The following is a 22,905-nucleotide window of genomic DNA, read 5'->3' as shown; positions in this document are numbered from 1 at the left end:
TGCCAAGATCATTCACCTCGGATTATTAACGCTTTGGCGAGTTATTTGACATGATATAGTTATATTTGTTCGGAGATATTGACAAAGAAAAGGTTAACACGGACACATATTTTGCCAGTATTGAAAACGTGTCAGCTATTCGGTTCATTTATGTATAATATAACTATTAAAATAGTACAGTGGTACAATGGTACATTATATTCACATGTAGTTGATACATAATTAAATAATAATCATAATAATATGTAATTCCTACCTACTTACATCAAATAATATTGCTCGTAGGTACTTATTTAAATAATACACATCGCGAGAAACTGCCGACTCTCATTTGATTCCTATAGTGACAACTTCTTTATATGACATTGTTGGGTTGAAATCCTCGCAATTAAAATTATGAAATTTATGAAAAACACCATACGTTATACCTGCAGGACAGGTATTTATTGCATGATTTTAATTGACGGGGTGTCTGAGTATGGATAATGTGTCTGCGAATGAGCGGTATTCCGCGGTTTAATCTACTAAAAGCTATGAGTAATATGCGGAGTGGCTAATGTGGTAATCAGTGGCACCTGATTCATCTCAACTATTTTTCTTTATGTACGCCTGATGAGTGCTTGTTTCGGCATAGTCACCTCTAATACATAGTTCTAAAGAAATATCTGAAACAAGTGTCTATGAATTCTTTGTGGGAGTGACTATATCTTTTACTCAATTAGTCGTTATTTGCAAACAGTGATTTGATTTGGGAGAGAGTTTGATTAAGATACTGGCAATTGAATATATTTTACGAACCTTTGAAACGTAAGTGATTAGATTACATTTGATTACTTACTTGTAAAAGGTTAGCATTTCCGGATAATTGCTAAGTTTTCGTCAGTGATTTGCTTTTACCGAGATGTACTGAGTAAGTCTTGTCTCATAAACACCGCTTGAGACCGGTAAAATTAATTATTAGAACTCTACGTACGAAAATAACTGGATGAAGCATCTAATTAGGTACATATAGGGTCGTCACATCGAAAGAAGAAGTATCCATACCTGGTATCGGTATTGGTATCTAAAGAAAAGTATCCGAATGTCGATCAAAAAGTGTCAATTACATTATGATCACATCACGTGTTGTCACATATGTTGGTACGGCAACAAATTTAGTCTATGGTTTTGTTATTACGCAGAATATTTTGAATTATTACTATCTCTATAAATTCAATTATGGAAACTCCCAACTCTAATTTATTTGTATTTTGAATTATTATTCATTATTCTTGGTAGTTTCAATTAATTTTAACAGTTTCTTAAAATGACTTGCGATAATATTTTGAACATGGCCCCTCGCTTTTAATCTACTGCATTTTTTTAGGTATTAACGGCCCACATGGTCAGCGTAGGTCAAAATGGAGCTTTTATGGTATTTTCAGAGCATAAACCTGGACATTCCTTAAATGTTGTAGATATATTTATATAATTTTAAGCCTTATTATCCTTTATATATAAGTCATATAGTATTATAGTGCATAATACATTTAAAATTAAACTTGATCTTTTGTAATTGGAAGCCTATAAAATACCAAGATGATGGCCAAAATTATATTTTTTATTTGTGGGTTATAAATAACATTTTCTCTCATGTTATCAACGTTTACACCTGAATTCGATTTCAATACATTTTCTTTCGCTCTGATTTTACATGTCGAATATCAATCATTACACTTTTTTGTGGTACTGGATATGCGTATAGGTAATTAAAAGAAGTAAACATTATATTTTTCATTTCACTTTACTAGTCGCTCTTTACTTACAAATATTTCACTTTTGTATACTGTAATATTGATTTTCATCGTTTCCACTGATATCGGGACTATGTCTATTTGTGGGTAGGTAGATAATATTTTGTATGTTTAGTTTCATACTGTAATATTTTGCTTCCATTTTCAACGAGCCAATAGAATGCCGATTTTCCGAGTGATATGTACATATACGTTCATCAATTTTACATTAAATAAATAAATGTGAATATGAAATTTTGTTCAGAGGGTCCATATTAAAATTTTCAAATGTTTATATATATATTATAAGAATAAATACCCCTTATTTAGTTCAGTATTATAATATCATCACTTGAATCTGTTATCGAAATTGTTAAATTTAATATTGACTGGAAATGCTACGTATATAATATGTAAATATATTTCTTATTTTTACTATGTTATTCAACGTAGGTACCTAATGTCCATTATGTCGGTGACCTGTGATAATAAAACGAATTTAAAAAAATGTTTGATGTTAACTTTGGGTTACGATTTCATAGTAGGTACTTTTTGGTCGAAATCTGTTTACAAAAAAAACAACTCTTGTTTATGCTACCTTTCATAATACAAATAGATAAAGGTTAGATCTGTCTATTTAGAGATTAGGTATACTCATGTAGAGATTTTATCAAGACAATTATATGGCAAAGGGATTATGTTGGTACATTGATTTAATATTATTGTTTGCCTACGTAAACATAACGACAAAAACATACATGATAAAATCATATATATTATGTGAAATAGAATTCACTTTACTATAATCAGAGAATTATTTTATAAGGTCGTGTATTTTTCGGAGCAAGATTTGTAAATGGCAAGGCAAGTAATTACAGTAAAATAGTAAGTAGGTTGCCAGATTTCACATTATACTCATATACTGTGTAGTATTAATATTTTATGAGCATATAATAAATAATATGTCAGATGGTGTTAAATTTGGATTGCTGTTATAATTGAAAGTAGGCGTTTCGCCACACGTATTTGAATGCCCTAAAGCAGGCATAAGTATCCAACTTCAAGTGGGGTGTTATTTACTATGCAGTATCACAGCTGAAAGTGGTCTACCATACTTTTCTGTTATCATTATTCATCTTAAACCAACGTATTATATTTGACCGATAATACTACGGAATTGAAAATTAAACAGCATGACTAGTTTTTGACCATCACAAAGGAATATTCAATTTTCCGTCGTCGTGGAAACGATAAATTTTGGTCTTCTTTTGATCGCTCTGTTCACCCTTCATCAAATTATTCTTCTACTGTAAGAGCCTACTGTAAATTTAACTTTGACTCAGTTTAAAACAAAGGGATTTTCACGTTCTCTTCTACTCATGCCTGCGGTAGGTTGTGAGTAATGCTTTATGAATCATGTGATATTGTGACGTCACGCGGGATAATAAGAAAGCTTAATGTTTTATCCTCAATATCTCAATGATATTATGTTGTATTATAGCTGAATGTACATATTTTTTACATTTTCACAACTGACTTCCTATGAGCATATTATGACGATGATCGACGCGTTGGACATGCCTGTGATATATTATTCCTACCCTAATAAATGCGCCCACGCGGTAACGTGTTTGTCGTGTTTAAATCCCGTTTCTAGCAAATTCACAAATTATTACTTTTAAACGTGTGTTAGAGTTAGATTATGGGGCTAATAGGTTCAGCAAGTGACTAACATTAAAATCTGTAAATACAACCTTTACTCTGTGGAAGCCCGTTTGATCCTTTTGGGATTTATCAGAGTGAGGTGTGTGGTATGTAATCAATGCAATGTTATCGACAATAAAATGCCTTCATGGAGTTAAAAAAAGATCAATATTAAATAAATTTAGATACAAAACGATTAAGACGTACAGCTTCTGCAGTATTAGTTTTGATAATGGTGTAACTTATCTGTTATAATATTGATTTATTTTTATAAGGTATATTAATATAGGTGGACTAAACATTCCGTAAACGCTCACAACAAAAACAATATTTACCAGACCGTTATAATAAAATGGTTTTTGATCTATCAAAATAATGCAAAGTATGCAAAATAAGACTGCTGATTTTAATAGTGCTGGGAATTTAAATTTAAATTTTTCTAAAATATCAATAGACTGTTAGTCTAGGTACATAATAGTACGTCCTCTATGACCTACACATTTTAAAGTCAGACGTTTCTTTTCTTAAAAATGAATCTTGCAACTACACTTGCCGAAAAATCGCGGGTACTTCTATTTTCCAGACTTTTACTTATTTAATATATAATATATCAATGTGGAATGTGGAAAGAGTTATTAGTTTGCATTTTGACAGATATTTTAATTTTCTCGTTCCGTAGTTATATTACTCGGTCATTTTTGTTTCACTGAGCTTAATTAATGGTCTTTCCCGAAACGCGTCCTAATCATCGCAAGGTATGTTTTGTGTATTTTAACTAGTTTTCAACAAATAATTTTTAGTTGAATTTGACTATTTCAATTGGCACCATATTATGTAGTTAAAACCAATTAGCGCGTGCCGCTTCCAGTGTCAATTATTTCCGTCAATATCGATAAAGGGTTGATGGCGTGTCCCTATTGTGTCAAATAATATAAATATACATAATAAGGACACTTACACAACATTAATAAGGCAAAGGCTTAAGGTAAGGTCCAAAATAGGGGTCAAAGATTTTAGATTGCCTGTGATCTCACGGTCAAAGCGGAAGTCTAATAGTGGAATCTTCACTCTTTTAACCTCTATTGAAATATGACTGTTACAAATATAGCAATATATGTCAAATTGCCAGATTTTTATGATTAATCTTAAACACATCTTCTAATATATAAAAATAAATGTTTGTTTGATAGTATTCTAAGCGCTGCCATACCGTTCATCCGATTGCGAAAAAACTTTGTCATATTATTGCTTGCACTTGCGCGAAGGTTATAGGCATAGTAAGTTAAAGTAGGTCTTATATATAAAAATGAATGTCTGTCTGTCTGTCCCGTATGCGTTCCTATACCATTCATCCGATTACGATGAAACTTTGGTGAGTTGTTGTGTGCACACCCACAAAGGTTTCTGAATTAGAAAAACCATATTCTTCCTATTCATTATATCTTCTTTTATTCGTATGGTTCCTACACCATTCATCCGATTGCGATGAAATCTTCGTCAGTTATTGTGGCAACACCCGCGAAGGTTTCTGAATTAGTACAACCATCTTCTTCTTCATTATATCTTCTTTTATTCGTATGGTCTTTTATTCATCCGATTGCAATGAAACTTTCGTCAGTTGTTATGCCCATACCCGCGAAGGTTTCTGAATTAGTACAACCATCTTCTTCTTCTTCTTCTATTCGTATACGTTCCTATATCATTCATCCGATTGCAATAAAACTTTCGTCAGTTGTTGTGCCAACACCCGCGAAGGTTTATGAATTAGTACAACCATCTTCTTCTTCTTCTTCTATTCGTATGCGTTCCTATACCATTCATCCAATTGCAATGAAACTTTGGTGAGTTGTTGTACGCACACCCACAAAGGTTTCTGAATTAGTACAACCATCTTCTTCTTCTTCTATTCGTATGCGTTCCTATATCATTCATCTGATTGCGATGAAACTTTTGTCAGTTGTTGTGGGCACACCTGCGAAGGTTTCTAAATTAGTATTATATAAAATACAAAGTTTGTTCCATCCAATTTTGATTTTTTTTACTAAATATTAAAAACATTAATAAGGTTTGCATATTTTGGATTCGATTTTAATTTAGTGTTCTTTTGTTTGACCTTTACTCCTATTAGAATTATTTTCATATTGCCATATTGTATAACACAGATATTTTAACATTAAAAAGATAATTACTTATTATTATTTTTTAAATATCTAAGATAAATGTATCCACGAAGCGACCCTGTGTGAAGCCGGGTACTTCAGCTTGTAGATTATAAAAAAATACGCATATTTATAATGTTTATATTATTCATCTCAATGGAAAACTACCCTTACATACAATAGAATTATTACAAGTATAAGACAAAGAAGATATTTACGTTTTCATAGTCGTTGTAGGTACTAAAAAACTTAATTGATGATAAAATGTTAAAATTACTGGTTGTTTCACACAATAACATAACGATACTTTGACCATTATACGGCGCGTTCAGTCGTAAACTAGTGAAAACTACTGGGGAATTTTGCTGAGAGATTATCCAATCCCAAAATTTATATCCTTATTTCAATCATACTAGCAAATATATGTACACTTAAACTCATACATATACTTGGTGAGATTATATGGAGGAAGGATTTTAACCCAAGTCCAGTGTCGCTTTTTAAACCGTAAAATACAGAAATTCATAACTGTTATACAGTGGCTGTAGTGTTAAATAAAAAAAAATCGGAATGATCTATTCTTAGAAATTCATAATCTGAAATACATTCATATTTCAGCTGCTTTACGATGCAAATTTGAACTATATAACAGTTAAAAGAAAAATTAAAAACCAACTTGGAATATAATGATCAAAAATTTAGGAATTAGGGGTATATTTGAAATTTAACTGAGAACAATTTATAGGCTTTATAGGAAAGATATTGGTCATTGTATTTACTATTATTTTCTAATCTTATAAATCGACGATCATGTAAAATATATTAATATCAGAAAAAGGTATTATTGTAATCATAGTATATTAAAATTGACCAATACCAGCGAAAAATACGACGAGGGCAACAAGTTTACTGGACTTCGGGGGTGCGTGAAACCGTTATGAATCGTGCAAGCTTACGAGGCACTGACAGGACATTAAAAGATATCGAACGACTGGAAAGAGTTAGGCACGCGCCTAGATGTAATCGTTGTCTATTTCGAGGATTTAAAAAACAAACATAAAATTGAATCTGATTATTTCTCTATATTCTTTTGTATACTATATATATTTATTTTCGTATTTGTCCATAATATAATTTTATAATTATTTTTGAAATTTAATCCGTTTCAATAAATATATCTTACAAATGATTTTGAGAAATCAATAACTTTTAATCTATGTACAAATATATTAAAATTAACCCAGTTTATATTTGCAATCAATTCGTGCTATGGTGAAATTATACAGTTATTCTTCTCAATTATTATTATTATTTAAAACCCTAAGTAAATATAAACCACTGTAAAGTTGATAACGGATGTTCTTTGCATGTACACAGTTACGTAAATGTATGTATCAATGATAATGGAAAGGGGTGCAAATATTTATCAAGGCTTTTCGGGCGGAAGATGAAAGGCCCACCGAATGTAGGCGCCTATTATTAGGGGCAGCTACACTTATCAAAGGAGTGGATGCTGATGACGGCATCTTGCGTGGCATACGACGGGAAATCGGGCAGTGGATGAATCAGTAGAGCATTGCTTGATTTTGGCAATCTGAATGCCTATTTGAACAAGAGAGATATGGTAGAGATTGAAGAAAATTGTGTATACAATTATTTCTAGTATATAATTAAATGATGTTTTTAAAGCCAAGGGAAACGAAAAACGCAGGGCTGCCCCAATAATGTAAAGAAATACTATTTAAAATGGAAACTGAAAAAGTTAAAAATAATTGAAATAATTATTTTAGTATGTATTTATATTATTATAAAATAATTATCGCACATAAAAAATAATTTGAATAAAATTTTATTCGTATAATGTGGTGGGATTTGAAATTAACGACACCTATCGACACATCTATGGAATTCGCAAGACACGTAAGATGTAAATATGTTTTTATTGGTCAATAACATTAAAAAAACACGAGAATTTTTTAGTATTCATATTCCCAACCCTTTTGCACGGAATTAAGAACATATTGAAAAACTCAACTTACGTGAAAGAAGATAGCTCATAGTAGAACATAAAGTTATGTTAGAGTTTTGAAAAATTGAGTTATCGCAGAACGTCCTCCTCAAAAGCGGTAGTTGTCTGGAAATCCACATGTTATTTGTTTAATGATCCAGAAAAATAACCCATTGTGTTGAGCGAATTAATAAGCATTCTTTGTAACACCAGTCTGTTAAGATAATTGTGAAGAACTCGATTTCCGAGGAAAAATGGTGCTTAAAATACGTTTTTTTTATTTGATAATATATAATTAAGTACCTTAGAGTATTTTGCATTTTTTCGTTCAAATAATAAGGTTTTGTAAATATAATTCTCTGGGAAAAGGTTATTAAATACCCACTCAGGTATTACACGTCGTTAATAATTAAGCTGAGTTATTATTCTGTAAATTTAAATAAGGCTCAAAGCTACCTTCGTGAAAAAAATCAGTACCTATAATATATTTTCTCTTGATTAAATCTCTTCATTTTAGTTAGATAAAATAGAAGTGGGGAAATGTGGCCCTAAAAATCTTTTATACTTAAGTTAAGAAAGTACTTATCTCAATCTTATTATTTTTTAAGCCGGAAGTGTGTTGAAATATTTATATTAGAATCTCATATTTTCTTCGTTAAAAAATAAACTTGGGAAAGCTTAACATCCGGTCAAAGAAAATCACAAATCCGACCAGACATCGATCGGATCGGTGGGCGTTTTATCAAACAACGTAATATAGCTTAAATTGTTTTAGAGATTTACAGATTAATGATAACATTATTACACGTATAAGATTTTAAAGATTTTTTTATTATGTAATTGCATGAAACATTGAATTTCAATAACATGTGAAAAAACTTAATATAGGTAGAGTAACTACACATAGTTGACGATTTTTTAAAAATAATTCCTGTAGGTATAGAATCTACACTGACTATAAGTCTATCCTATCGTCAAAATTGGGCTGATTGGCCATTGTGGAATATTAAGTAAATTTTCAGTGTCATACTGTGAGAGAAAACGTGTCTTGTCATTTAGGTTCCACCGAAGTAACACTATCCATTCAGAACCATACTGTTGGGAAGATACTCCCAGCATATGAAACATTGAAACGCGCCTCTCGTTCGTTAAGACATTATATACGCGCGATATGGTGTGGAGATGTGGCGGGTGGTAGAGGGAAAAGCATGATATTCAATTTAGGGCATATTAACTATTATGAGTGTCAATATATTACATGCGTAATGGTTATGTTTTTATTTGGTATATAACAGGGCGCGATTTTATCCCAATAAAACTCACGTAGTATCAGTGGTGAAGGGTGAATTTTGGAAAGAGGTAGGCTTTGGAGATCTGATAAAAAGAGCACACTTGTCAGGTATACTTACGAGAATAGTACGATATTTACCACTAACGAATAGTTACACACTAATAAATGACAACGACACACTAATTCAACGAAACTTCAAAAACTCATTGACGACATAAAAATCAGCGATGTGTTTAAATTAAGTATTTTTCAAAACATGTATACCCATCAAAAATCATAAGATAAAATTTATTTATATTTTTAAAAACAATCTATATCTACTTATTTATTAATATTCAATTAAACGCCGTTAAAATAATTTTTTTAATTATCTAATTATTAATGATTTTGGACAAAGTGCGCAGTCGTGACAACAATGTTATGCGTGAATGTTTTAGGCTCTGCGATAGGAGTTTACCTTATTTCATACAAATCAGCAGACTTGCTGAGGTTAAGTTAACGTAAAGTCCATACGAAAAAAATTCAGAATTATTTCACACATAATCGGAAATTTATTTACGTTGAGATAGATGGTGCGCTGTGGTATATTTTTTAATACCTTTGCAGATTGTTTTGTAAACTGTGTAGTACTGTAATACATTCCTACATATTATACGACATCTGTCGTTGGCAAAATAAATTACTTTTATAGTATTAAAAAATAATGAAGTGAATATGTCAATATGCAATTAAAAAATATTTTTCTTAAGAAGGTAGGCTTTAAATAATCGCCTAGAATGGAGTCTTTGCCACTGCATAGTATCTTATACAGATAATAATACTACAGGTTATATTATTTGACAAATAAATATGAATTATATTTTTTAACAATTAATACTCAATTATCTTGTATTAATGAAGTTTGAAATATTATTTAAAAAACATTATTACATGCCAAAAACAGTTAATAATGAGAAATATGTAATTTTGTTTTTGTTAATAAAACTATATATTATGTCTTATGCAAAAAATATCTAACAAAAAATTGACAATTTAATTAGTGAAATCTTTGGTATTGAATTTCTTCAATCAATTTGTCAGTTAGGAATGTAGTGGATATTCTTATTTTTAAATAGTGACTTAAATTAGCGATCTGTATTTGGAAAATAATGATTCTCATAAATAAGATGAACCAAAGGACGATTTTATTTTATTTACACCATTTTTAGGGAGGGATATTTATTTTGTTTCACCAGTTTCCACATTTTAGCAATATATAATTTTTTAAATAGACTTAAATCTGCTTCGCTATCCCGCTAGTCCGTTCATTGCTGGTTGCGCTTTAACACAACGCCAAATGAATGCAGTTTTTAACATTTCTGAATTAAATTAAGTTGCATGTTCAACCATACATCCACGATAATTTTAATATATTCCATCAACCAATACATATTGTAATTATTTATATTATTCGATGTAAAATATTATATTAATTATATATATATATATTTAAAAAAAATGCACAATTGAGTCCGCGGGCACAGGGTTAGGAATCCCTGGTCTATACTCTAATTGTTATTTAGCGTAAGGTTTATTTCATGTGCATTCTTTATTTAATACCCTGCCATTATTAAAAAGTTGACTTTTCAACTAAATTTTCATGTATTAATTTTGAATGCTGTTGAGTAAAACAAAAAAAGGAATTTAATTCATTGCCAAGGAATGCTTTCTGGTGCGAATAATGTATTTTAATTTATTTGAGTAGGTACTAGAAGTAAAGAGCCGATAGAATTAGCATTTTGAGTTCAGTTCAGAGATCTGGAATAATGGCAGAAAGAACGATTAGCAAACCCCGAAATTTCCATCTGATTTGAAAGGTTTTTGAGTTTCCCATGGCAACATCCTCTCGAATATCACAAAGGCTTCCGAGAAAAGTTATGTCGACTGTTTCCGAATCCCCTGCTATTTGTGTAAATTTGTAACCTTCTCCAATACAATACTATTGAATACGTCATTTATAATATTAGTTATATCGACCGAGGGTTACGTCTTGATGTAATTTTATTTTCAACGCCAATTCATGCCATTTATACTGAAATTTACACAATTGTTAGCAATATTCTATGGATAGGATATGGCTTTAGTGATACGGGTTTCACTTTTACGCATAGAAAATATACAACTGACAAGGATTAGAATATTTTCTAACTATGTATTGATTTAGCACTTGGCCGGTATAATGAAATAAGTTGAGACGGCCACGACACCCGTGTTATTATCGAAGTAGATATTGAGAGAGTTTTGCCATGATTCAGTGTTGCCATATTTTTGTTACCGAATTATAATACGCGGTCCAAGAAAACATAGTATTTCGGAAAAAATATAGTACCTACGCATTGTCATCTGTTGAAAATGTATAGTATTTTTGTTTCTTACAAAAAACGGAAACTTTGAGAAACCTCTTCCGACCAAAAATGGTTACCGACAAAGAAAAAAAAATACATTTTAAAGCTTTTTTTCTTGGCTCGCCATTTTTTTCTATTACGAATTTTATGAACTAGTACTTTGGACCAAGATTTAATAAATTTAAATAAAATATCATGGAAACATCGAAATATTAGTACTTTTGGCGTATTTTTATGTCGAAACATTATGATAAAAATATACGTTTTTTCCGATATTCAAAATTATAGTATTTCTTTGTAATATCGTATATAGTACGCGGACCAAAATTATAGTACAAATAATATAGTTATAGTACGGTTGGCCTGTCAGGATTGGAAGATTATTACTCTCCACGTATTGTATAAAAATATAAAATACAACGACATACGGCATTTTTTCGTATTGCGTTATTATTTTTTTGTTGTATGGCAACATTAGAATGTCGAATGATGTGCCCTGTCATCCCCGCGATTCTTTCGTAAACATTGTTTATGGGCAGAATGAGATCTTTTTGTCGTTTATTTTCTTCGCAGTACGACTTATAATCTTCCTCCATCACTTTTAATTTTGTTTGCATTATTAACACATCTAAATGACTTACAGCACACACAAATATGAAACGTCAAATAATGCTTTCATGGTGAGCGGAACGAATAGAGAAGCGCGAGAGGAGAGCTGCCGCACGTCAAGTTACACTTTACGCATTCTAGCATTCTATTTAAAAATGATAATATAGATAGATTATATTAAATTATACATGACAATGACGCCGACGGTGGCCGCGTGACTTATTAAGCGTTGGACTATCACGCCGTCGGACCCAGGTTCGAATCTTGGGTCTGGCAAGTACACATATTGTTTTTCAATTTGTGTGTGAGTTAGGTTGGACCTAATAGGTTGAGCAAGTGGCTGACATCCATTTCTCGTAAAAAACAAAATCTGTTAATACAGACCTCTACTCTGTGGAGGCCAATATGATCCTATTAGGATCGGACATGGTCGAAAAAAAAATTCTACATGATAGTTTATTAGTCGATAGCTATTTCGTTTGGAATGGCATTACCGAGACGACAAAATATAAGTCAAAATAAATAATATTTTTTTTAATCAACGAATAATTCACAAGATTTAAGAATGTAATATTCTTTTATTGAACATAACTAATTGGAAAACATTTTTGAGAACTATAAGTATAACCACTAGAATAAATCTTTTTGCAAAAAATACGACACCCAACAGGATTTAGTCCATGTGCCCAAGCCACTATGATATACGTGTTCTTTGTAATTGCGACGAAGTTCATACCCTGAGATAATTAACACTACGAATACGATATAGCATATTTATTACTACTTTTTTATGTGTTGGAATAGCCCTGCAGGAATAAGTAATATTAAATCAACATTGTTTTATTATACGATGTTTATAACTACGTACTTATATGTAATCCATAAACAACACCTTTATTTTATGCAGGTGAATGTGTGTAAGTACGTTGGAAAACATGAAAAATTTATATAGTGTTATAAAGAAGATGGAACTATAATTCTTTTACCAAATCAAAGTGAATTAAAAAGTGGGAGCATTATATTTTTTTAAAATAAAAATAGACTTAGTTTATAGTTGTTTGAATAATTAGAAGGAACAATAATAGTTTAAGATGTGGGAAAAAGGTGGACCTCAAGAAAGAAGAGTCGTTGTGAATAGAGTGCGGCCAATGTGGGCCAACCAAGATGGGATCAGGCCTCCGAGACCTACATCCAACATTGTTGCTGAATCACCACTTCCAAGGCCACAGCTGGAGACCTATGACTTATTTTGCAAGGTAAGTTATGATTTTTATTAATTACTACTGAATTACATATGAATATTAAGTATAATATTAAATACACATAATTCATAGGTAGAGAAACAACATATTTTTGATAGGCATATTTTCGATTTAGTACACGGCATTGTAAATATTATTGAAGTGGAGTTAATTCAAATATAATTGGCGTTCATCGATAATATCCCCTTCCCCTCAATCAAATTAATATTAATTTCCACTAATCAATTTAACATTCGAATCGACTACAAAAATTTCTACAAAAAAAAATATCAATTTGGGAGTGATTCGCTCCGAAAAGCATAAATTCACGATGAAATATAAAAAAAATCGTTACATATATGACGATAACATATTTACTATGGGTTGACTATTATTTTTACATTTAAAATCTTAATTATATGAGCAAATATTTCTTTTAATTTAGAAACTTCTAACTTTCTAATTTCTCAGTCCCCATAAGTAAATAGGGACATAATATTATAATACCTACTTAATTATTTTTTTGAAAACTCGTTTTCAATGTATCTTTTGATCTCAGATTTAAAATGAAATTATTTTTAAGTGAACCTTTTACCGTGTACGAGATTTAATGCATTCTACTTGGGTTAAATTACACCAAAAATTTGTTTTTTCAAATTAAGAATGATAAGAAAAATAAAATTATACCAAAACATAGTAATTTTGGTGTTATTTATGAATTAGGATAGAAATATTATTATTTAACCATGATTTTAATTATGCATGTGATTGCAATTATTAATGAAATTTAGAAACAAAATATTTACCATAGTAGGTATTTAAATTCTACTACCTCAAATTTTAACACCGATTAAGATATAGTTTGAATATTTTGGATTCGATTTTTATTTGATGTACGTTGGTTTGAATATCATTGTTATCAGAACTATTTTTATTTTTACATATTGTAGGTCTAAATATAGTATATTGATAGATGTAAAAATATTATTTTGTTAACTAAGATATATGTACATCGATTACGGAAGTGACCTCGTACGTTACTTGTAAGAGCGCTTACCCAGAAAACGAGTGACGTGTGTGAGGAGTTTTATTACATGTATCCAATATCCATATTTCCGTGACTTTCCAAGTTATGTTTGTATGCGTTTATTATTTGGGCAGTTTAGCGAGAATCAAGCAGATATATACAACTCAGAACATGTTTGATTAATCCTACATCATGTAATCACAGTTTCATTTAAAATATTAAATATATTCCCACTCACTTCTACTGTAATATCGAATTATTGGCTTACCTATCTAACGACAATTAAATTATTTATGTATTCTGATTATACGATCATTTTCTTCGAAATTCTCAAATCAATATTATTATTTATTATTCAATTTCAATTACATACATCAACTATTTATAAGTCTAGACTAGAGTGTGATAATGATAATTGACAAACCCATACGTGACAATACAAGCGTTACGGGACTTAATGTATTATGACAGAGCTTTAGAGAAACTAACTTGTCAACTTAACACAGTTTTCGGTGAGATAACTAGTGGATTAAACACTATTGAAAATTGCTAGTTACAAAGTTAAAACGTAACCATCCGGATAATAATATATGGCAGATTTCATAATATCAATAATATTATATAAAATCTTACTTATCTACGTATTGTATTTTTATTAAAATCATACAGCTGGTATAGGTACGTAAAAAAGTTGTTATTTAGGCGGGAGTTTACTAATTAGTATTTATACATTTTTGTATCATAACATTTATAACGAATAAGATCCGGAAATAACTAAAATATTATTGTTAATTTGTTTTTCTACGAATCAGTCGTAGGCGTAGGTACTACGTGTGCTACGGCGTAGATTCAAATTAAGCTTTAGAAAAACAGTATCTGTTTTCTTCAGATGGAAAGTATTAAGCATACTGAGTGCTTTGTTATTCAGTTTAAAAATATGAATTAGGTGAAATATAAAATAAAACAGTGATTGAATAATAATAATAAGAAATAAATTGTTTCGAGTATCGGATTTGTTCACAAAGTATGTGGGCTCGTCAAGCATAATTTTTTGAACATTTTATAGATATACCAATATAATTGAATGACTATCCATTTAAATGATCAAATAACGTTCACTTAGTCAAATTTAATTCACTTTTTCGTGAACTTACATTACATAGGATTTCCCAAATTTTGGAGCTGGGATCTACGATATTATAAGCCTGACGCGTACCCGCTCGGCGATCGTAGGTGCAAAGCCTTTTATTTATATTTTTATATAAATCACAACCTTATAAGTGAATATGACTTTGAGTGATTTACAAATTCAAAATATTAATTATCCAGTATCTACTGAACGATGAGTGAGTCTATTTTAAAGTAAATCTAAATTAAAACATATTGCGTGAAAGAAATGTGATTTTTCCATATTGAATGACACAATTTATTTCTAGCGGGAAAATCGTATCAGTGCGATTGCTTGCACTAAGTCACATCAAAATGCATAAAATTAAACGTATTAATTTTTGTGATATATCGAAAAATATTTTTGAATTAAACATATTTGAGAAAAAAACATACACACACGGGGATGAGAGATCAAATAAAAATAAAAAAGAAATTCTATACGTACTAATGAAAAAATATATCTATATTAACCCATAGCTTACGCGCCGCACAAAATTGTGTCTTTGCTAATTACTTTCCAAATGCAAATTAACACGTTAATTACAAAATTAATTAAAAGGGCCCGTAAGCATTGTGTGTAACTCGCGATAATATTTTAATGTGAAAAGTCGATCATAAAAACAAATAATATGGTATAAATAAGATTTACAACATTAAATGTGTAAAGAATTACCTTAAAACGCTACGCGTGGTATGTTACTGCAACAAATGTATATAACGACCCCTGTATGTCTCGGTGCATTAATAATTGACTTCACGAGTCTATTTACATAAAGGTAATACCTACATTACCTACACACTAGCCACTTTACTCTTGTTATACATTATGTCAACCAAGGATCAAGAATGATACTCTAGAATCTAGATACATGCATTTTATTGTAGTACCTACTAATACATAGTTTTGAATCGATTTAATTTGTGTACCATTCCTTGGATTGTGATACCGTTTTACCTTGTATTTTTACCATTCACAGGTGATGTTGCTGGGAGATTCGGGAGTCGGCAAGACATGTCTCCTAGTGCGGTTCCGGGACGGCTTGTTCCTCAGCGGAAACTACATCTCTACAGTCGGCATCGATTTCCGGGTTAGCAGTGAAAAAATCCATTACGGGAGCTGCGTTTGAATTTCAGTCGATTTCCTAAGACTCGTTGAAATAAAATTGCATGTTGTCGGATTGTCAAATTATTTCTGAAGCCCTGTATATTTTACCCACATTTATCTGACATATTATGCATTTCTAATACCTAAGACAACCACCATTATTCACATTGATTATTGTGAATAAAAAGATCCTGATGCAATAAACCAGCTATGCCTACATACCGTAGCTTAAAAATTTGCACTTTATTTGGTCAAGTTTTTTTCCTTCCAATTTATGCGCGGCGTAAACAACAACTATGATGTTCTTACTTTGTGCGTCCCTGATAACTATTTATAGATCGAATCAGTTGTTTTTTCCTAGAAATGTAGAGAATTAGCATGCGATTGGTAATGCATATTGGATCGCCAATAAATGTATGTATGTTGGCTGTCATAATTGTTCCATTTATAAACATTATTATTGATCGACATATTTAGACATGGATAGAAAGTATGTACATCAGAAGAATTTTTCGTTATCAGAAATGAATACAAGACATACCTACCACTTAGATTATCTACATAATATGGTCTTTAATGATTTGCATGCACTTACCTGTTGTATATATTATATATAATTGAGGTTTAAAACATAATACATCTTTAATAGTTACTACTCTCATTTTAGAAAGTAACTTTTTGTGTTCGGTTTCATCTTTTATGATATTTTTATACGAAATATGGTTACATGTACATTGTACGTATGCAGTTTACCATATCGTAGTTCACCATGAGCTGTTGTACCAGAAACAGATGAACATATAGTATTGAGATAAAAAATGACGCGTTGTTCGCGGAGCATTTCACGAGCATCAACTCGGCAATCCATTTTTTAATTACTTATTCAAAATTATATAAATAAATATAACAAAAAACTATAATGACTTCGAGTTTACTTACCTATCTTCCGATTTTTTCTGCTGACTGCGAACTGTAATACGGTGAACTATAATATACGTACAATTTTCCGGACACGACGAAATTTAGGTACCTATGTATTTTCCCGTGACTTTATAATATTATGTCAGATTAATAAATTACAACCTGACCGAAAGAAATACTTTATCAATTGCTGTTTATACGAACAGGTGAATGACTACATCTATCCGGAACAACTGTCTATGGATGTGTATATTATTCAAAGAACGAAGCTGAACTGGAATGTTTCTGGCCACCTGAATATAGTTTTCAAAAGTGACGAGTGCCTAAAACTTAATGAGACAACTAAGAATTACATAGCATGGTATGGTAAGATGCATACTGGACACAATGAGTATTGATAAAAAAAATAATGTTAAATGAAGTAAGAGAACAAAAAAGAGTATGCGTTCGGTAAAAACCTCAAATGAAAATCGGATGACATATTGGTCGAAAAATCGACAATTACTGGATAAATATTTAGTCATCCAGTGGTTCCTATAAGCTAAATGTCATCTGAAAGGTAGACCTAGCGGTTGCTGGATCGATAAATTAGTAAAGTCAACGGAATGCACATAAGCAAGAAGAGTGGAATCAACTTATACCCTACGTACCTTAGAAACTCTTATACAGCAGTGGATAGATCCAGGCTGATGATGATTAATGACAAGTTGGCTTCATTAAAAGCATATATAATTTTATATGAAATATTTTGTAGGTAGGTATATAATAAAAAAAACCTTTGAGTTTTATATTTCAAAATTTAATTTGTATCTAATATGTTATATTTATGTAAAAGCGTTTGAGTTTACGTTTCTGCTTTAAGTAATTTGATATCACCGAATGATCAAAGATAACTTTCTCTGTCATTAATATTTTTTCACGTAATTTTCAAAGTCAACCGTCTTTTCAGTAAATTATCCTTCAGGCTCTTATTCTAAGAATATCTCCTCATTATAATTTATCTCTCATAATATTGTAAACATAAACATATAATCGTGGAAACAGGCGGGCGACGAGGTTCTTATCGGCCGTATCAGGCGATTTGCACGAAAACACTTGTACAAAGAACAATTGGTCGAAACATTCGAAACCATGAAACTGATTAGCACTTTGTCAAACCAATAATTTGTACAATTTATAAATACAAATAACGTACAAAGGCGGAAAAGAAATCTTGAGAAACCTCTTCGTGAGATTGTAGAGCTAATAATTTTTTTTTTTTAATTTTCATGATTTTAGAATTAAAATATGTATACAACAATAAAATAACCCGGGTTTGGTAAATTCACATTTTGTTTTTCAATCAGTGTTTGGATCTAGAGCGGTGTTTCCCAACGTGGGGCGTACGCCCCACCGGGGGGGAATTTGAATGTTTTGGGGGCAAATGTTCAAATCGTTAATATTTGTTACATTTTTTTTTGTTGAAAAACGCATTTTCGAAATAATTTTTTTGATATTGCAACCCTGACTTTCCGAGAAAAAGACGGCAGCACTGTTATATAATATGTACTTTTCCTTATTATGTTTACTGAAAAATGGCAAGAATATGGAGGAGAAATTTGAAAAAAGATCAACAATAATTTCATTATTCTCTTGTTAGGTAACTATAACATTTTGATAGGCATGGAGATTTTTGAAGCATTGAAGTGAGGCATGGCACAGATAAGGTTGGAAAACACTGACTATAGTATGAATCTCATAATATATATAATAGGTTGGACAAGTGGCTAATATCCATTTCTCGTAAAAACAAAAATATGTTACCTAATACAACCTCCACTCTATGATCTTATTAGGATCGGATATGGTATATAAAATCTATGAGTAGTTGTTATTGGTTGTGAATAATTTGTATATTGAATATGAATGGCATCGGATACTAACTATACATAATAAGGAAAGCCTTGCTATTTTGTCTTATAAACCTAAATATTCTTTTTAATCCATTTAGTTTATATAATATGTTACAGACAAAAAAAATATCATACCATTAAGGGGCAAGGTGTTCCATGTCAGCTATTTTCTGGTATTTTCAGAGGTTTAGCCTGAATATTACGTAAGATTTGTAGAAAAACTATTTATATAATTATAAAGCTTATTCATCGTCAAATATTTATGTTAAACGTTTGATAACTACAAAAAGTATTTTTATGACATAAAATAATATTCTTTGGAACCTTGAAATGTAATAATTTAGAACGAAGCCATATTTTTGTGACATTAATAGACTGTGTTGATAACCGTGTTTTCCACTAAATATTATGCCAAACCGTTTATTATAGATAGTTTTAATGTTATCAAATATAATGTAGTAAAATACATTCAGTATAATTATAATATTTGCAGTTTCTGTTGGCTCTAAGTCTAACGGAATCAACTGGACATTTCTTTATTAAAATATGCTATAATTATAGGCATTCCAAATAATCTAAAGCTACGTATCAAAAGGGTTATCATTAATCATTGAATAAATTATGAAATATCTTGTTAATTATAAATTTATAATACTAAATAGATACCTTTTAAAAACAACCATTTCACGAAATATTCGACCAACTTGACATACGTTAGATCCACCTGCAACTTGGCGTAAGATGTATGGAATCTTTAGCTGGTATTATTTTCACTTTATATGACCAAAAAAATACGCCAACCCACTAGTATTGTATAAAAATATGTTTATAAAAGTGAATGCTACAAATTGAGCACAAAAATAGGTGAAACAAACATAAATTCATTCATCAAAGAACAGAATGCATTTAATTCATTGGTAACTTTTCAAAGCTGTGATGAATGGTAATACAAATATATATCTGGAGGGCATTCTTTATAATGGTATTTATGTTTTAGGATTCTATTTTCATCTAAGATTAATATATTGTTTTATTTTTCAAATTTTTGACAGAATAAGATCGTTGCAGTCGACGGGGCGAAAGTGAAACTGCAGATATGGGACACTGCAGGACAGGAGAGGTTTCGAAGCGTTACGCACGCATACTACAGAGACGCACATGGTAAATATTTAATTTTGAATATGATATTATCTATATATATATAAATCAATGTTTGTTTGTTTGTTTGTCTATCTGTCTGTCCCGTATGCGTTCCTATACCATTCATCCGTTTGAGATGAAACTTTGGTGAGTTGTTGTGCGCACACCCGCGAAGGTTTCTGAATTAGTACAACCATCTTCTTCTTCTTCTATTCTATATCCTTCTATTCGTATTCGTTCCTATACCAAATTTTGAAAATCCATTCTTCTCATATGGGCAGCTGTACGTGGCCTGCTCACACGTTGGAATTCGTGTACGCATCAGACAGAAAAACACAAAATATTGTCCATCCAAAAGCACTTCAATAGACAGAATTAAAACACAAACAATTTCTTTCTTTGAGTGGCATTGTAACGCATGCCGGGTAATCGCTAGTGTTTAATAAAATCCACAACTTTGTACTATATTATTCGGCGGAGACCGATGTAATGAGCAAAGAAAATTGCAATTTAAGATGATGACGTATTTGCGACGGGCATACAATATTGTCCATTTGTAATGTATCAATAAAAAGGTTTACTTTAACTCAGAGTATTTTTACATTCTGATTTCATAGCCACCATTATTTAGGTACATTTTTGATTACATAATTTATCTAGTTATTAAAACTTAACTGAACACCTATATATTAATATTATACGAAAATACACAGAGTTTATATCAAATTTGATATTGTTATTTTTTTATATTTACATACGTAACAATCAATAATAAGAATCTTTATAATATACCAACGAGACACTATATAATGAGTAATGACAATGTATATCTGAAAGTATTTGCCGCAAATGCGATTCTCGCAAATAATAGTGTTTATTATCTTATAAAATATATCGATAGCACCTAATATGCAATATAATACATTGTCACCAATAAGCACCTGCGTGTCAAATTTTTAGTATCTGAGTACACGGGAAATCGAGGATAAATCGTTAACAATTTAAAGACCTATATTATATTATATTATATTATATTATGTGAAGTTAATTTCGTTACATATACCCAACCTACTTTACATTTGTTGAAACCAATATGTGAATCTGATCTGGTCGTAGGATTTGACCCTATGATCAACGAATTTAGAGATGGGAGTTCTGTCCAACACTATGATGATGTTGTAGACTGGGTAGGTATTACCAGAGTATTCATAAATAGTCACAATAATTGTATAAATATAACATATTATGGATTTGGTAAGCGAAAGGACGAGAAAGTAAATTTTATTTTCTTTCAGATTCTCTAATCGTCTAATCCAAAGTTTTGATCCTAGTAAATGTTGACTTCTCCATATTTTGTTCAGCAATTAGGTATATACCTACATAATTCGAAGAGTCGCGCTGCAGTCTCGCGTCGAATCGAGTTTACTTGAAACTTCGCTACAACTTCCAAGCGAAGTATTTCCTCACGAAGTTATGTTTGTTGTTCACAAAGTTGTGTAAGCCGAATCGAATAACAAGAAAAGCGTCAAACGGGCGACTACTCTAGATGGAAAGTATTAACTTAAATACCTTCTTACTAGCAACGTATTGATATTATTAAAAATATGTGCTATTATTAGGTTCAAATGGTTTTCGTTTGATAGAAACATGGGTCGGAATGCACCACCAAGACTCTGAACAATGTCCTCTGTGACTGCCCGCTGATAGGATTCGACCGAGCGGAGCTGTTTACCAGGACCACTAGAAGTTTGAGCAATCGAAAAGTTTGCGGCGTCGTATGGAGTAACGAATAATTCTGATCCCTCTTTTGATTCATCACTTTCCTTTGCTTTGGTAGAGTTTCAGTACATGGATGCAGAGGACACTCTTCATGTCACTAAAGATAAATCACGACAAGTCAAGATACTTTTTTTTATTTTCTAATATCTTTCGTTGCCATACCAGTTTTGTGGAACTGAAATATTATGATTCAGAGATGTTCATAGCGAAGTAGAAGGTGGCCGTACACAAATCGCGGCTGCATATATATGACGGATGAAAATGGGGTAACTCAAATCATCGTTTATTAAAACTTATTATTGAAGCAAAATCTTTTTTCCGTGCGGTAGAAACAAACGAAACTAAAGTAAGATGCAAAAACCGTCACGAATCTGGAACGTTGCCATAAATATGGCTTAATTACACGATTACGTTAAATGATCGAAAGTGTGAAAATTCGTGATCCCCATTTCAGCTAGTCGAGAAATCTTCAGTCGTCAGTCTGCTAATATTAAACCTATAACATTATTCTGAAACATTTCTACGGATGCTGCTTCAACGAGTAGTCCAGTGTAAGGACGGTCTTTAATGGTCTCTCCTCATTTATTAAACTGTCAGCTTCAAAATTTTACTTTATATTATAACACTGGTTATGTTAGGATTAGTCCGGGTAAGAATTTTTCGCTGAACGGTATTCCAAATCGAAAAGTTTCTTATTAGGCTC

General features: G+C 31.1%; 1 protein-coding gene across 2 annotated transcripts in view; it reads left to right on the top strand.

Annotated features, from left to right (window-relative positions):
• Positions 1–22,905, top strand: part of Rab26 (RAS oncogene family member Rab26) — a 149,098-nt gene that overhangs the window by 110,129 nt on the left and 16,064 nt on the right. Inside the window, exons 2-4 of one of the 2 annotated variants that reach the window (XM_085958132.1) lie at positions 12,835–13,183; positions 16,343–16,453; positions 20,336–20,444. In XM_085958132.1, coding sequence (XP_085814258.1) covers positions 13,019–13,183; positions 16,343–16,453; positions 20,336–20,444 — 385 coding nt within the window. In that variant the 5' untranslated portion in view covers positions 12,835–13,018. The remainder of the gene's footprint in view (positions 1–12,834; positions 13,184–16,342; positions 16,454–20,335; positions 20,445–22,905) is intronic. The other variant, XM_085958131.1, reaches the window with a different exon arrangement.

The sequence above is a fragment of the Rhyacophila brunnea genome, unplaced genomic scaffold, assembly GCF_057557595.1.
Source record: "Rhyacophila brunnea isolate RB1 unplaced genomic scaffold, BYU_Rbru_1.0 scaffold_7, whole genome shotgun sequence".
NCBI lineage: Eukaryota > Metazoa > Arthropoda > Insecta > Trichoptera > Rhyacophilidae > Rhyacophila > Rhyacophila brunnea.
The sequence above is the reverse complement of the archived record's forward strand: the minus strand, read 5'-3'. Positions and strand labels throughout refer to the sequence as shown.